Source organism: Crassostrea angulata, chromosome 7 (assembly GCF_025612915.1).
Source record: "Crassostrea angulata isolate pt1a10 chromosome 7, ASM2561291v2, whole genome shotgun sequence".
In the NCBI taxonomy this organism is placed as follows: domain Eukaryota; kingdom Metazoa; phylum Mollusca; class Bivalvia; order Ostreida; family Ostreidae; genus Magallana; species Magallana angulata.
In genome coordinates this window covers 16,296,218-16,311,967 of record NC_069117.1, presented here as the reverse complement: position 1 = coordinate 16,311,967, position 15,750 = coordinate 16,296,218, and the positions used below count along the sequence as shown (strand labels likewise).

Sequence of the window (15,750 nt, the reverse complement as noted above, 5' to 3'; positions counted from 1 at the left end):
TTTGATTTTTTGTTGAATAAATTTAATCAAAAGTTATTCAAAGAGTATAAATGTATAAGATATTCTGGGACTTCCTGTACATATAGTTTAATATAGGGCAGGCTGATGCATGTGCGGATGTTAAAGGGTACCTGCAGTCCATCCAAAGTTAAACATATGTAACGACTGATGCAAACGGACAAACGAGGTTCTTGCAACAAATAATTTTATTGTCTTTGTCATCACTATTTTTATGGATAAGTGTTTTAAAATAAAAATTCTCAATTAAAGTTTAGATAATTTTTCAGACATATTAAAGCATGATGCTTCAGAGAAACAATATAAGCAGTGATGAAGCAGAGAAGTTTATGGACGAAACACTCAGTGGCACTGGCTTCCTGTCGCTCGTCGAAAACATCTTCCTCTTCATCATCCTCCAAAGGTGTAAAAGGCTGCCTCTTCAAATCAAGCTTCTCATGCTCAGCAGCACTGTGTCCGATTCCATCCTTGGAGCCAACTGCTTCCTTCTTCACTGTCGGGCATTGACGGACATTTTCGTCAACAAAGAGATGTTTTGCTGGATAAGACAGAGCATATTCTGGACGACCGTCATCGTCTCGGTATTTTTCATGACTTTGCTTTCTTTGGATCGTTGCCTGTCTCTCACCCTCGTTATGAGGTACCAGTCCAAGATAGACCTGTTTACCACGAGTATTGTTTTAATAGTCGCGTGGAGCCTGGGACTTGTTTTTGGAGTTTCCAGGGCAGCTGACGTTCAGTACAATGGTCAGTGTACTCAGACAGACGGCATTTCAACACACTTCATGTACGCTGGTGTGTCTGTCGTCTGCTTCAGCATCATTCTGATGTCCTTTTTTGTCATTTATTGCATTCTAAAACGGTATAGTCCATCCGTAATTTCCATTACATACTTACTCAAAGAAAACCACCATATCGTTGCCGCCGAGGTTCGCGCCGTCGTCCGTATGCACCTGATCACTATCGTGTTTCTGTTGTGTTATGTTCCTGGGATAATTTGCACAAGTATTTCAGACTTTTACCCCGATTTAAAAACCAAATACCAAACTTTTGAAACATCGATGAAGTCAATGAAAGTCCTGTTTCTGCTGAATGGAATCCTAAACCCTTTCCTGTACGTCTGGAGATTCAAAGAATGCAGCATAAACGCCAGGCTGTTGCTGCCTAGCTGGGGGAGCTGGTGTAGAGGCGTGCACGAGGACGCCGTCCGGGAGAGGGTGTACTTGTATGCCTCCTACATGGAATCTCCCACTACCAGCATCAGCTACATCCGGTCCAGCGAGAACAACACTCTGGCTATGCCGAACAGAATCTGAAGTTTTGTTTTAATGTGTTAACCGTAAAATTTATTCATTTAAATCTTTTCTTATTTCATATGCAGTACTGGTTTGGTAACTTACTGCAGTACTGCGAAAGCAAGTTAGGATATGTTTGAAAGGATAATAGAAATATCGAATCCTTTTTTAGTCATTTTTAGTGTCATGTCAAAAACGAGTTCTTCCGCTTTTGCATATAAACCAGAGTTTGATAAGAAAAAAAATTTAAAAGCATTACATGTACAAAACATAAAACTGTACTGCCTTGGCTGCTTACTGTGTTTAAAGCACAGTAAACTTTGGCACATGCTTAATATTAAATCGGCTCGATTTTCGTAAACACGCAAAATACAATAATGGACAAAATAAAAAAAAACTCTGCAAATAAAACGAGTGTTGATATATTCAATTTAATACTTCAATTTAAAAGCAACAATCATTTTAAAATTAACAAAGAGCATAATTAGATAACCTATACATACATGTATATCTATTTAAAATATCACTTTGCAATAACAGACCGTATTGCCTTTTTTCATTTGCATGGATTTTGTTGTTAAGGTACTTTTCATCAATCACAAGGAATTTGACAATAACTGATGAAACAGCTTTGTTAAGACTAAAAGATATTTTTCAACTGCTTGCTAAATTATATATTTTTCCCATGGGAATGGTTTTTAAGAGATTTAATTTAAAATTTCTTTATAATATATAAAAGAAATGTCAATGCAAAAAATAGAGAATTTTTGTTCAGATAAGTACATGTAATAATTATCAATTATTAAATTGTACTAATATCATAAATTAGTGTTAATATAACTTCAAAAAATTATTTTCCTGCCATTTGTTTTCCATAATGCACCAAACTTTTCCAGTAAATTTGTATATAAAGTATATATGCCCTAATGGTAAACAGTAAACTAATATTAAAGTGAGTTTAACATCAATGAGGCATTCTGGACAATGAATAACAATTTTACCAAGTATACATAATTTTCAAATATAAATTTCACACCTGTTTTCACTTTAATTTCCTGAACTACCAGTAAACCAAACTGTGTTATTGTATGCAGGGAAACTTAGTGCCAGTATTATTTTCAATCTCATCGAAAATAGTCCAATTCAAAGCTACAAGTTATTTCTCTTCCCTCACAACTGTTTAAATCTCTTACAATGCGATTAATCGAAAGTAAAATATCATTGTTTGCATACAATATTTCTTTAAAGACCTTTTTACCCTCTTTCACATTTTTTTTTCACCTTTTTAAAAAACAGTTAGATGGTATGATTTTATAATAAACAATGATATTTTACTTTTCACATTTTATGCCAAAAAAATATTTCTGAACAATTTGTCCTTTTAAACACAAAATAGGGTTATTTTTGGTAATATTTTTGACGGACAATATTAATTATATACTTCATACTTTGTGAATCTGATACTTGCATAATAAACCAGATATAAACTTTTGATTTTGAAATTTGGGACATGAAAATCAGAAAGCAAAAATGTGATGGTAAACAGGTCTGGCCTTATAAAGTAAAGGTTGGTTTTAAAACATTGCATAGGTTACAAACTAAACACAAAATTATAAAAATAGACATGAACATGTATAAAATATCATTTCCCAAACTTAATTACTAAAATACACTGTCATAATTAACATTTATTATTAAACAAGTATTAAAATGAACTACATTAACAATGACCATAAAAAACAAATTGTCCCAAAAATTTATGTGTCCAAAAATTATGATGGATTTAAACCCACAGGGGCCAATACAATTTAACCATATGCTTTTTGTACCCATAACTATATATTAAATGGTGGGAATGAAGAGTAGGTATTGTCAAAACAGGCATCTACTCAAATAGCAGGTCAGTGCTTTATAGAACAAGTTAATATTCTTGTATGAAACAACATTTTATCACCAAACAGAACAACTGAAACACGGATAAACTCTGTATCAAAACAGTTCACTGGGCTAGGTGTGTTACTACAATGACTTCTAGCAGCTAACCTAGGGATAACAGGAATGAAAACATACAAAAAGTGACAATCTAATTTAATTCTATATTGCATTTTCAAAATACTGTTCCTCAATCAGTTATACCATTCACTTTCATCTTAGTAAACTTTTATAACATGGTTTTAAGGGTAACAAATGATTATTCTACATGTATACTATAAAAGCCAGACAATCACGCTCATTGCACATCAGTAGCCCTGTGTGTTTACAATGTGAGTTTTACAGTTTAAAACTAAGTTCATAAAGACTTCATATAGGGAAAAATAAAATACAGAGAACCATGGTAATGCCTTTCAACCTTGTGACACAGTGTTGGTCTCTGATGGTAAATATACAAACCCATAAAATATACAACATCTATATATGCAATAAGCATACGTATATAAACACAACATCAAAAGTTTGATTCTAAAAATATATACTGACAACAAAGTTAGATACTAGTATACATACACAATGTATAACAGAGCTAGATATACTTGACACATTGGATTAAGTAAACAAAAAAAAATGGTGTAAGAACCAGCATTAAAGTAGATGGGTGGATATACATGTAAGTGTACATTACTCTGATGTAAAACAGTGGAATTATGCCAATAAAACAATTTGAACACAACGTTAAGAATATTTTTTGTAACTGAGAATATGTGATACTACACTCCATTAATTACTATTTACTTGAGCTGTAACTACAATGCCTATCCAATCGTAAAAGTATGACTGATACTAAATGATAATATATTTAACAAAAATATATTGTTCTAAATCAATGTTTTGGGCTAACTTTTGATCTCACAATTGGTACATGCATGAAGCTAGTGATGACTCGAGAGCAAACTACTGGATTCATTATCTTCATATTTAAACCCATTGCATGGGAAATAAAAATATACAACAATTGCATCTTATACAATATGAATGCATGTATATGCCACACTTGGCAAGCATTTATCTGTACAAACACTTTTCATTTTAAACCAGAATATACATGTATTGTACAAAACAAATTTTTAAAGTGGTTTCACATATGTATATACAGTAATTCCAGTAAAAGATACATTTTGATCATAGTTCTCACTTGCTTTACTCAAAAGAGTAATAGAGCAATCTAAAATACAACAATAAAAAAAATTAATAAATCAATCACATTTTGTGCTAATTTGTATTGGTAAAAATCAACAGACAGTTTCTGCTTTACTGCTGCTAGATGACATGTGCCTCATCTCGGAGCTCTGCCTACTTCCTGTACTGCTGCTGCCTAGGTCGCTCCCAGATCTGTGATGGATGATGCTGTTGCTGCCAGCGTTACTAGAAATATCACTGCCAGAGCGAGAATGAGCCACGTTAACATAAGAGGAAGACCTCTCTCGCTTTGGTAGAGGTGGGGACATTGCATTTACAAGGTCTCTACGGTTTGCTGCAGGCGATTTTGTGTAACGACCACCAGAAGGAGGAAGATCTTTCCTAGGGATGGCTGGTGATTTGGAGGCACTGCTATGTCTGCTTCCTGATGGAGGCAACTCTCTGTTGGACGCAGCAGACGCTTTACTGTAACTGTTGTGTCTGCTGCTAGGAGGGGTGTTTTCTGCACTGTCTGTCCCTTTATTCTTGGGTTTTCTAAATGAGCGAGACCTCTCAGTGAAGTAGACTTCTTTTCCTCCTATGCTTATCATTGGGATGCTAGTCTGTCTGGTAAGAGTCCCTACAGGACTACTGGGGTTACTGCTACTCCCTAAACTTCTCCTGTCTTTCCCGTCTTTGGATTTTCTAAACAAGTTTAACAAGGACTTGCTCTTACGCTTACTATCAAGCTTGCTGGGATACGCTTTTACTTCTCCAAACTTGTCTTTTGTGCTGATTTGCATGAAGTTTGGATTGGATATTGATCTAGTGAGAGTGTCCTCCCGAGCTCCTTCATTAAATCTCCTTCTCACTTCCCCCACAGAAGGATTAGGGCTGGCATCAACAGATCCTTTAAGTCCATTAATATTGTAATAATGATCCATGGATCCTCTCCTATCATCATTTATCATCTCCATGCTTCCCCTGTAATTGTGAAGATTCTTGAAAGGTGGCTGTGGTTTGGCAAGGTCATAGGGCTTATCTCCACACTGATCCACACTACGCCTCCGAGACACTTCTGTAATGGCTGAATTTAAATCGTAAGAGTCTAACTGCTCACAACTTGAGGATCTAAGTCTGTACTTACTAGTTCTTTTTCTTTCATTAGAATTAGTTTTATTTTTTGATCTTGGAAGACTACTAAATTGCACTGAATCTTGACCATGTGTTGGTAGGATATATTGTTCCGGGTAGTTTGAATTTCGGTTGGGTTCCACTTCTCCACTATGCCTTGGAGTTAGATATCCACCCTGTGAAGGAAAAGTTCTATCCATGGGACTATATGCTGTAGCCTCCTGAAATGTTGGAGGTGGAGTCCAGTTTCCAATTGGAGAAAACTGGGATGAAATGCTGTTGGGTACACCACTGCTTGAACTAGAATTCATTCGGAAGTAGGCTTGGCTAACTCTGGAGTCTCCGGCTGGTATAGAGAGAGGTTTGGTTTGAGAGTCCCTGTCAGCAGGCTTGTTGGATCTAGAGGAAGAATAAGTTGGTGGAGGCATGGGAGGGCGATCTAACAATGAGTCGGAGATACTGTTGTGGAAGCCATGATTCATTACTTGAGCAGGGGGTCTCTGCTGTTGTACACTATTGGTTGAATTATGAGATGGAAGACGGTTTGGAAGAGGTGGAGCATGTCTGTAAACATAAAACCACAGGTTATGAGACTTCATAATGTACTGACCACTACATGTATATAATGGAAGATGTACTTGTAAGAGACAAGGATTTTAAATGACATTAAAATTACAAATTTTTAAAACAAAAAGTACCAGTACTAATTAAATGTTTTACTGACATTAAATAAACAGATATTTTCGCCAATTTGTAACAAATTTCCTTTCAAATTGCCACAATTTTCAAAGAAAAATTCAGAAAATTCAAAGCACCTTACCCTGTGTCTGACATTTGACTGTTCTGTCTGACATGGACAACTGGTTTTGGCTTCGGTAAACCTTCAAAATTATCATATAAACTTGAAATGAAATAATATAAGTGTCTACATGTATAATTAAGTTTGAGAAACATAATTAAATCAACAGGAATGCATTTTTGTAGTTCACCTGGTAACATTTCCATTCTTTTTCAGGTTAAATGGTTCTCGCTTATAATAATCATGACAAAACATGTATGTTACATCATCAAACAAAAAAACTAATCTCTATAAAAAAAGATCAGATATGTATATAGGCTATGTCTGGTTCCCAATCCTTATTAAATCTACTCAATAAAAACATGTTTAAAGCAGAAACTAACCTGAATTTGTGGCCGTGAAGTTCCAGTTTTCCTGGAGGATTCTGGGAAGTTCAGGTTGACTCATGGTTAATGGAGCTATAGTGGTAAGGGCAGATAACTTTTCTGATTCCACGATGTAATCCTCCATCTCCTCTGTTGTACCACGGCGACCGGGCTGTTAATCAAGATTGGTAACAAAAATAACATTAGGTATCATTATCATCTACCTGTACATATAATTCATCTGTAGTCTACTGCATACAAAACATTTACTTGAAATATGAAACATGTCAAAGATGTATGGAACAATTTAGGTACTTCATGTTTATATTTATGATTTTTTTTTATGTTGCAACATTTGAAAATTGCTGTAAGAATAATCTTAGAGGTGACAAGAGTTGATTGGTATGTACATAAAGGTTATATAAATACCACATTTGTTTATAATCATGAAGACTAAGGTTTTTGTCATACATGTAATGAGGCTCCTTTAGATTACCTGTGTTTTGCTAAGAGCATTCACGATGTGTTGATCCAGCAAGTCATAGATATAATTGTCTTTGCCTTTCTGGGTCTGAAACACATACAAGCCGTCGCCCATAGGAGCTACCCTCCCAGCTTCCAACAAGAACTTTCCCTGACTGCTGGCCTCAAAGTATCGCACACTCTTTAGTGGCCACTGCGCCAGGATGGATCTGGTGCTCTCTAATGCTAGAGTTACCCCCCATGGTGCTATGTGTAGAATACAATTAGTCCCTTTTGCACCTATTCTCCTTTGAGATTCTGAATTTTCTGGCTGAACAATGATCAAATCATCTGAAAAAAGAAAATAGATTCTAAAATAAGTGGTATCAAACTACTACTGGTGTTATGAACAAGACTATAACAGTTACAATTCGAAATCATCATTTTCTTTTTCAATAAGTTAATCAAGTCTATAATATAAGACCACTGCAGACAGAAAACTTTTAACTTAGTTATAGATGATATGAAAAGTGATGAATAAATTTCTACAGATTTGGTGCTTTTAGTGAACGAACTTAAGCCAACCTTTGATTTCCCTCTTTAGCTGCATTTGACTTTGGAGAATGAAGACAAAAATGTCCATACGTCTTTGTTCGTCTGCTGACAGACACAGATATTTGTCGCCTGTGGTCAGCTCGAACACGTAAGCTCTGTTGCGAGTATTGGTCACTTTCTCTATTCTGAAGGTTGGCCATAACACCACTTTATCTGTAAGAAAAAACATGCAATAATATAAACTTTTTAAAAAACAATTACATAATTATATTGGTAACATAAACATGCATATTCATTATAATTAAATCAATGTGTAACCCAATATTAAGTTTATGTTTGATAAAAAAAAAATCGTGCATGGTGGTATCTATTACACAAATTCTTACTGAATATCAATTCTCATAATAAAGAGCATGCTCTGAATAAACTTTTGGAATACCTTTTGGGGAACTAGAATTTTTACTTTTGGGCTTCTTGCTGTAATATTCAAGAACTGGCTTATCTCCTGTCCTTTTCAGCATGAAATATTTCTGCTTCCATGGGCTGCCCTTTGACCAAAAGCCCTTTCCTTTGTTCCCTGATAATTTATACAGATGATCCTAAAAAGCAAATTCAACTTTTATAGTACACATATAATCATTTCAAAATATCACTAATGCATAATTATAAGCATTTTGAGAATACTGAATACTCAGTTACTCTACTCAAGACACTGATATTCTAAGAATAGTTGCCCCTTTCCATAAAAAAAAATAAACAATTAACTAAACTTCACTTTAGTTACTACAAGTGCTAAACATAGGTAATCATAGATTACTTAGCTCACCGAGACGGAGCATCACCCTTATGAGACATCACCTTCATAAGACCACCTTTATCATTTTATATGAAAATCATACTTTATGATCTTGGATATTCATGGATTCTGTTTTGACAAAATATCGTATATCATCTGATAAAATTTTTTATGATAATCACATGTTCATATGTTATTCAATACAATGATATAAAATGAAATATTGCATCATGTCATATTTATAATATATATCATATAATACAATAAAATACCGTAATAAACAATAATGAGATATGATATTGTAACGTATGATATGACATTGTATTGTGTTATACCTTATTGTATTTGATCACATAATACAATATCATAAAATATAATACAATATAGTATTATATTACAATATCATATTACATAATACAACATAACATTGAAACATGATATTATATTGTATAATATAGTATGATATTGTATTGAATGACACTGAAACATATTTGATACAATACTATACATAACAATATCATGATACAATATCATATAAAATATCAAAACAAGAGGCCAATTGGCCTTAACGGTCACCTGAGTAGCATATATCCAATACACAAACTTGTCATGGAGTCTCATATATGCATCTAATTAATTTGGTTTCATACTGGAGTAGAAAAATTATAAATTTGTAATGACAACCACATTTAATTCAAACTGTGAAACCTATAATTTTGGTGAAAAACTAAAAGATCTGGTCTACAAAATAATGAATTCAGTTTTCCTTTCAGGTGTGTGGGAGTAAAGAAGATAATTTTTTAATGTTATATGCATTAACATCTATACATCCATTTTGGCCCTGCCCTAGAGTCAAAACCCATACCCCAGGGGACATGAACATTAAAATTTCAGTAGAGGACTTCCTGGTAAACATAATTATTAGTCGTTTTTTTTTAATACAGATGTGTGAGAATAGAGAAGAAGATTTTTAAACATTATATGCATTAACACTTTATTGCCATATTGTCCCCCCCCCCCCCATGTCCTGAACCCCTGACCCAGGGGCCATGAATTTCACAATTTAGGTAAAGGAGATTGTGGATATCATAACCATGTATTCAGTTTTTTGCCCACATGTGTTGGAGTAGAGAAGAAGATTTTTTAAGATTTAAATCATTTTTACTATATGGCCATATTGGCCCCACCCCAGAGCATGAACACCTTACCCAGGGGTCATGAATTTCACAATTTAGTAGAGAGCCTCATGGACATCATAATCATGCATTTCGTTTTTAACAAATATATATGGGAGTAGAGAAGAAGATTTTCTAAGATTTAATACATTTTTACTATTTGGCCTGACGGCCCCATCCCAGAGCCTGAACCCCTGACCGAGGGGTCATGAATTTCACAATTTAGGATGAGGGCTTCATGGACATCATTATCATGCATTTAGGTTTTAACAAATATATATGATAGTAGAGAAGAAGATTTTCTAAGATTTAATACATTTTTACTATTTGGCCATATTGGCTCCACCCTAGAGCCTGAACCCCTGACCCAGGGGTCATGAATTTCACAATTTAGGATGAGGGCTTCATGGACATCATTATCATGCATTTAGGTTTTAACAAATATGTATGATAGTAGAGAAGAAGATTTTCTAAGATTTAATACATTTTTACTATTTGGCCATATTGGCCCCTCCCTAGAGCCTGAATCCCTGACCCAGGGGTCATGAATTTCACAATTTAGGATGAGGGCTTCATGGACATCATAATCATGCATTTAGTTTTTAACAAATATATATGGGAGTAGAGAAGAAGATTTTCTAAGATTTAATACATTTTTACTATTTGGCCATATTGGCCCCTCCCTAGAGCCTGAATCCCTGACCCAGGGGTCATGAATTTCACAATTTAGGAAGAGGGCTTCATGGACATCATAATCATGCATTTAGTTTTTAACAAATATATATGGTAGTAGAGAAGAAGATTTTCTAAGATTTAATACATTTTTACTATTTGGCCATATTGGCCCCACCCTAGAGCCTGAATCCCTGACCCAGGGGTCATGAATTTCACAATTTTGGTAGAGGGCCTCATGGAAATTATAACCATGCATTCAGTTTTTTCCTCACATGTGTGGAAGTAGAGAAGAAGATTTTTGAAAATTTGGCTTTTTTTGCATATTTGGCCCCGCCCGTGGCACCCCAGGGGTGGTAGAGCCATAAATTTCACAATTTAGATTCTTCTTACCATAGAGATGCTTCACACCAAAAATGGTAAAGATTAGCCTGGTAGTTTTTAAGAAGAAGTTAAAAATGTAAAATTGTTAACGCACGACGCACGACGCACAGACGCACGACGCACGACGCACAACGCACGACGACGGACGAAGACCAATTGCAATAGGTCACCTGAGTGACTCAGGTGACCTAAAAATTGATACAATATCATATCTTATCGTATAACTTTTTATAATATAACATAAGATATCATATTGTATCATATCAAACAATATTGTTTAATATCATACAATACTATATCATAGGAATCATGTTATATCATTTTAATATCAACAAACACATCTATCTATCGAGCTGGTTTGAGTGAGGTAGGAGATTTCTTTAGCATCCTTGATAATGGAGATCAGGCTCTGCATCTGAAGCAACCTCTGCATTTAATTTATAATAAAGTTAAATCAACTATGCAAGCTATCATCTATAAAACATGTGACCTGTTCCAAAAAACTAAACCTCATCCAGCATCCGAAACCTATGGCTCAGATTCAGCATTCAAGCCCATCAGGTGCATTGGTATCATAAGACGCATCATCCATGCAAGTTTGGTGAAGTTTGGACCAGTAATAACTAAGATATCATCATCAGAGGGCACTAGCAATTAAAACCTTAACTTCCTCCAGCATCCGCAACCTATGGCTCAGATTCAGCATCCATGCCTGTCAGGTGCATCTGTATCATAAGACACACCATCCATTAAAGTTTGGTGAAGTTAGGACCTGTAATAACTAAGATTTATTTTTTAGCATCCTTGATAATGGAGATCAAGCTCTGCATCTGAAGCTACCTCTGCGATTCATTCATATAACAGTTAAATCAACTATGCAAGTTTGAAATAGTACTATCATCTATTAAACATGTGACCTGTTCCTAAAAACTAAACTTTATCCTGCATCCGAAACCACACTCAGCATTCAAGCCTGTCAGGTGCATCAGTATCATAAGACACATCATCCATGGAAGTCTGGTGAAGTAAGGACAAGTAATAACTAAGATATCATCATCAGAGGGCACCTGTTTCAAAAACTTTATTTAACCAGCTCTTAAAACCTTAACCTCCTCAAGCATCCGAAACCTATTGCTCAGATTCAGCATTCAAGCTTGTCAGGTGCATCAGTATCATAAGACACATCATCCATACAAGTTTGGTGAAGTTAGGACCAGTAGTAACTTAGAAATTGCTATCAATGGGCACCCGCAACAAAAATTTTAACCTGCTCCAAAAACCTTAACCTCTTCCAGCATCCGAAACCTATAGCTCAGATTCAGCACTCAAGCCTGTCTGGTGCATCAGTATCATAAGGCACACCATCCATGCAAGTTTGGTGAAGTACGGACCAGCAGTAACTAAGATATTGCTATCAAAGGGCACCTGCAACAAAAACTTTAACCTGGTCCAACAACCTTAACCTCCTCCAGCATCTGAAATTTAGGACCCAGATTCAGCATCCAAGTCTTTCAAGTCCATAAGTAGGTCCAGATGCATCATCCATGCAAGTTTGGTGAAGATAGGACAAATAATAGCTTAAATACAGGACCTGCAACAAAAACTTTAACCAGGTCCGGACGCCGACGCCGACGCCACCGCCGACGCCGACGCCGAGGGTATAGCATAAGCTCTCCTTGACTTCGTCTCGGTGAGCTAAAAAAGTCTGAAACATCCAACGTTATTTAGCAGGAGTATGCAACAATGTTACAGACCATTATTTCAACCAAGGTCTATAAAGGTACATTAAACAAACGGAAGAATGATAAAAAAGAAAGGTACATGTACAGGTAATTACTGGGTCTGTTTTTTAGCACTTCCCATTGAAAACATTTTCTTACATCCATTACAATAGGAAAAGACTTTGAAAGGGAATGAAAATAAATGTTTTTTAACTTTAAGTGCCATACTTTGGTCCTAAAATAACTACAACAAGTTGCTGTCTTTTAAAAAAGGACTACAATACGTGGACCATTTGCATGTGTTTCCAACGAAAACGTGAAAGCCTTAAAATTATCAGAGATTCCACAGAATCCAGCCCTCTGCTTTTAACCACTTGTACGTTGTATTGCGTATACATGCATGTATAGCCCTGACTTTTTATCTCAGAATTTAAAGGATTCATACTTCTAAAATAATTATGATTTATCTATGAATCAAGTTTGCATGTATGGTATCAGGCATTCGGTGAATTCTGCTATTTGTACACACATTACGATTCGCTTTACTTTATTAACTATGCAGTGACAGCTTTGTGTAAATTAAAAAAATTCATATTTTGATGCATTTTTCTCGAGATTTAAACTTTTATAGTGACATAATTATTCAATCATACTTAAATGATTAAAAAATTTAATCGGGAAGTTCTCTAGCCTCGCCTACTATAAATGTAAAGTTAAGTTACATGTGTATTCGGAAAACAACAAAACATTGCAAATTATGCTATTTGATGCATGTTGTAGTTTCGGCATAACATTAACTTATTTCATAATACTGATAGTTCATATCACATGCCAATCATTTCTTTAAAAGGAATACCTTGTCTGTACCGTTTACCGACAACTTTACAATTACAGCGCTTTTGAACTTATATGTGTCATATGGCACGGAATCCCGATCCCGATTCAGATAAACTTGTGCTAGCCTGGTTCCCTGCGCTACCCATTACGCACAGGAACCAGGCTAGCTCATGCGCAGGCTGAATTTTCCCCATAGCATCCGGTTTAACCTCGCTTATATATTTTCTGCGTGGACCTCAGGGTCCACGCAAGGATATAAATGTACTGCATGCAAAATTTCCTTCACATTTCTGAACTTATTCAAATAACAGTCAAAGTTATTACGCTATTTCATCCAAAATACAGAATGTTCTCCAAAGAGTTGGAACTTTCAAAGGGCAGTTGTTTCCAACAGGTGTCAAATGTTGTACAGACAATGAGACTTATTTAGTACAATCAGTCACGCAATCTTTGCCTAACCATCAAAATACGTGTAAAGATCTAAGGAGGTTTGAAGTGTGTTTCTCATTGATTTAAAAAAAAGTGCCTGAGGGATGTATCAATTAAAAAGAAATCACCACTCCAGAAAACAATTCTACCTTGATTAGAGAATGTGTTTAACAAATCTGGCATCTAATAGAGTAAATAATTAAGCTTGCATGTACACTAGAAAGGGTTGGATCACAAAACCATGTTTTACTTAATTTAAACCAGACTCAAGATAATTTTAAGTCCATGTTCGTCTACAGCATCTTGAAACCTAGCCAAATTCCCCAAAAACATGGTAATAAGAGAAAAATCATCAATATTTGCCTCACTATGTGAATATCAATAATTTAATGTTCTTATACTGTACACACGTACTACAATGCTGTCTCAAAGAATTTCATTTTATAATTTGAGACAATGTTACAATATCTCTTTCATCTGAAAGCCTATACAAACAATGGAATTTTACAAATATAAAATGGAGTTAAACATATGATAAAAACAGTCTCTCATAGTTTTAATGGCATGTGATTTTTAGGTTGCACACTACTATTAATTTTTACTACCTGTATATATTCTTACCAAAAATTACGCAACTTAAGACAAGGGTAGCAAGTTTAAAACAAACTTCTGGGAAAATCCCTCTTTACAAGTTTTAAAACAATTGTTCCTAACTGATCTAGTAGCAAAAAACACACAGCCATGCATCCACAAAGGCACAAGAGTTTGTTTACATTAAAGTTACACATGTGCTTGAACATCATGTCCGAGCCCTTTCACCTCCCTGCTGAAACAACTGGCATCAAAAATTCAAGTGACCTCGTATTTTTACAAAGGTGATTTTCATCTCATAAAAAAGTACATCCCTTGTCGCTGGCGGAAAATACCTAAAAATGAAGGGGAATTCGGGAATTATTTTGACTCAGCCATGTTTTGACGTGAACCTTCTGAAAAATAGTGTTGTGAGACCTTTATCCAACTACTGTGGTTTTATTTATACCCTTGGCATGGATCTTGAACAAAAAACACTCAAATCGATAGAATAAAAATTATATTACATTACATATCATAAGAGATCCTACGTATGCCTTTTTGGTATAACAGTGTATAACTATAGGAGATGAATCATACTATCAAGTGAGACTATATTAGCTAATTCCTCGTGACTTTTGCCACTTTAGGTGTGGATATGTCCATAACATGATAAACAAGCCTATCAAATACACTAAAGTCAAATTATGTTTTAACTGATTGAAATTATCAATCAATAAGCATCAAAAGAAAAATGCTAAAAATCGGGTCATGTTAACACAGAAATATGTGTCTTTAAATACACATGAAAGCTTGCAAAATATGCGTTTTCGGCTTATGAAAACAACGCTCGAATTGGATCATTATTTACCGAGAACCTACCGATGTTACCACAAGATAACTCCAGCAAATCACTGAAAGTTATAAATATTAAACATGTCATACAATATCCATATGCATTAATCTACATAATATCACTTGTTCACACCTCAAAAATAATCTCTTCATCTGTCGCCATTTCAGGTCATTGTTGATGTTTATTCAGGTCAAAGGTAAATAAACAACAGTTTAGATAATGCGTACCAGAAACTATTCGGAGTTTGCCAAAAAATGTTTTAGAATCAAAATAAAAATATGATACAAATAACTTGATTGGATGCGGACAACTAGAATTAAGAATAAGTTTTTGAAAAAAAATAATTTTAAAAGTATTCTAAATATCGATTTTAGATATGAATCTTTATAAAGAGATGCCGTATCATGCCATGTGTCGTGAACTGAGGATGGTTAATAAAACAGAATTGATTATCACTACCGTTTAAAGCCACATTAGGTCATTACGTATAGTGCAGTATTCATCGTTTGTCTGTTTCATTCACCGGTATTAAATAATTAGTGATATGTAAAAGTTATTATAAAAGGAC

The 15,750-nt window shown here is 34.9% G+C and overlaps 2 protein-coding genes across 3 annotated transcripts; one reads left to right on the top strand and one right to left on the bottom strand.

The window, feature by feature from the left end:
- Positions 1 to 246: 246 nt before the first annotated feature.
- LOC128157387 (trace amine-associated receptor 1-like) lies at positions 247 to 1,334 on the top strand. The gene has a single exon (XM_052819905.1). The coding sequence runs from the start codon at positions 300 to 302 to the stop codon at positions 1,332 to 1,334; it is 1,035 nt and encodes a 344-aa protein (XP_052675865.1). The 5' UTR covers positions 247 to 299.
- A 391-nt stretch (positions 1,335 to 1,725) lies between these two features.
- On the bottom strand, positions 1,726 to 15,377 carry LOC128193253 (uncharacterized). 2 transcript variants are annotated; one of them, XM_052866600.1, is made up of 7 exons: positions 15,315 to 15,377; positions 8,182 to 8,341; positions 7,773 to 7,955; positions 7,222 to 7,538; positions 6,744 to 6,897; positions 6,382 to 6,442; positions 1,726 to 6,125 (listed from the first exon to the last, which is right to left on the bottom strand). In XM_052866600.1, exons 1-7 carry the CDS (start codon positions 15,342 to 15,344, stop codon positions 4,541 to 4,543), a joined length of 2,490 nt encoding a protein of 829 aa, XP_052722560.1. In that variant the 5' UTR covers positions 15,345 to 15,377; the 3' UTR covers positions 1,726 to 4,540. The 2 variants fall into 2 exon arrangements, with proteins under 2 accessions (XP_052722560.1, XP_052722561.1); XM_052866601.1 differs by lacking the exon at positions 15,315 to 15,377 and adding an exon at positions 13,652 to 14,601.
- Positions 15,378 to 15,750: the final 373 nt, after the last annotated feature.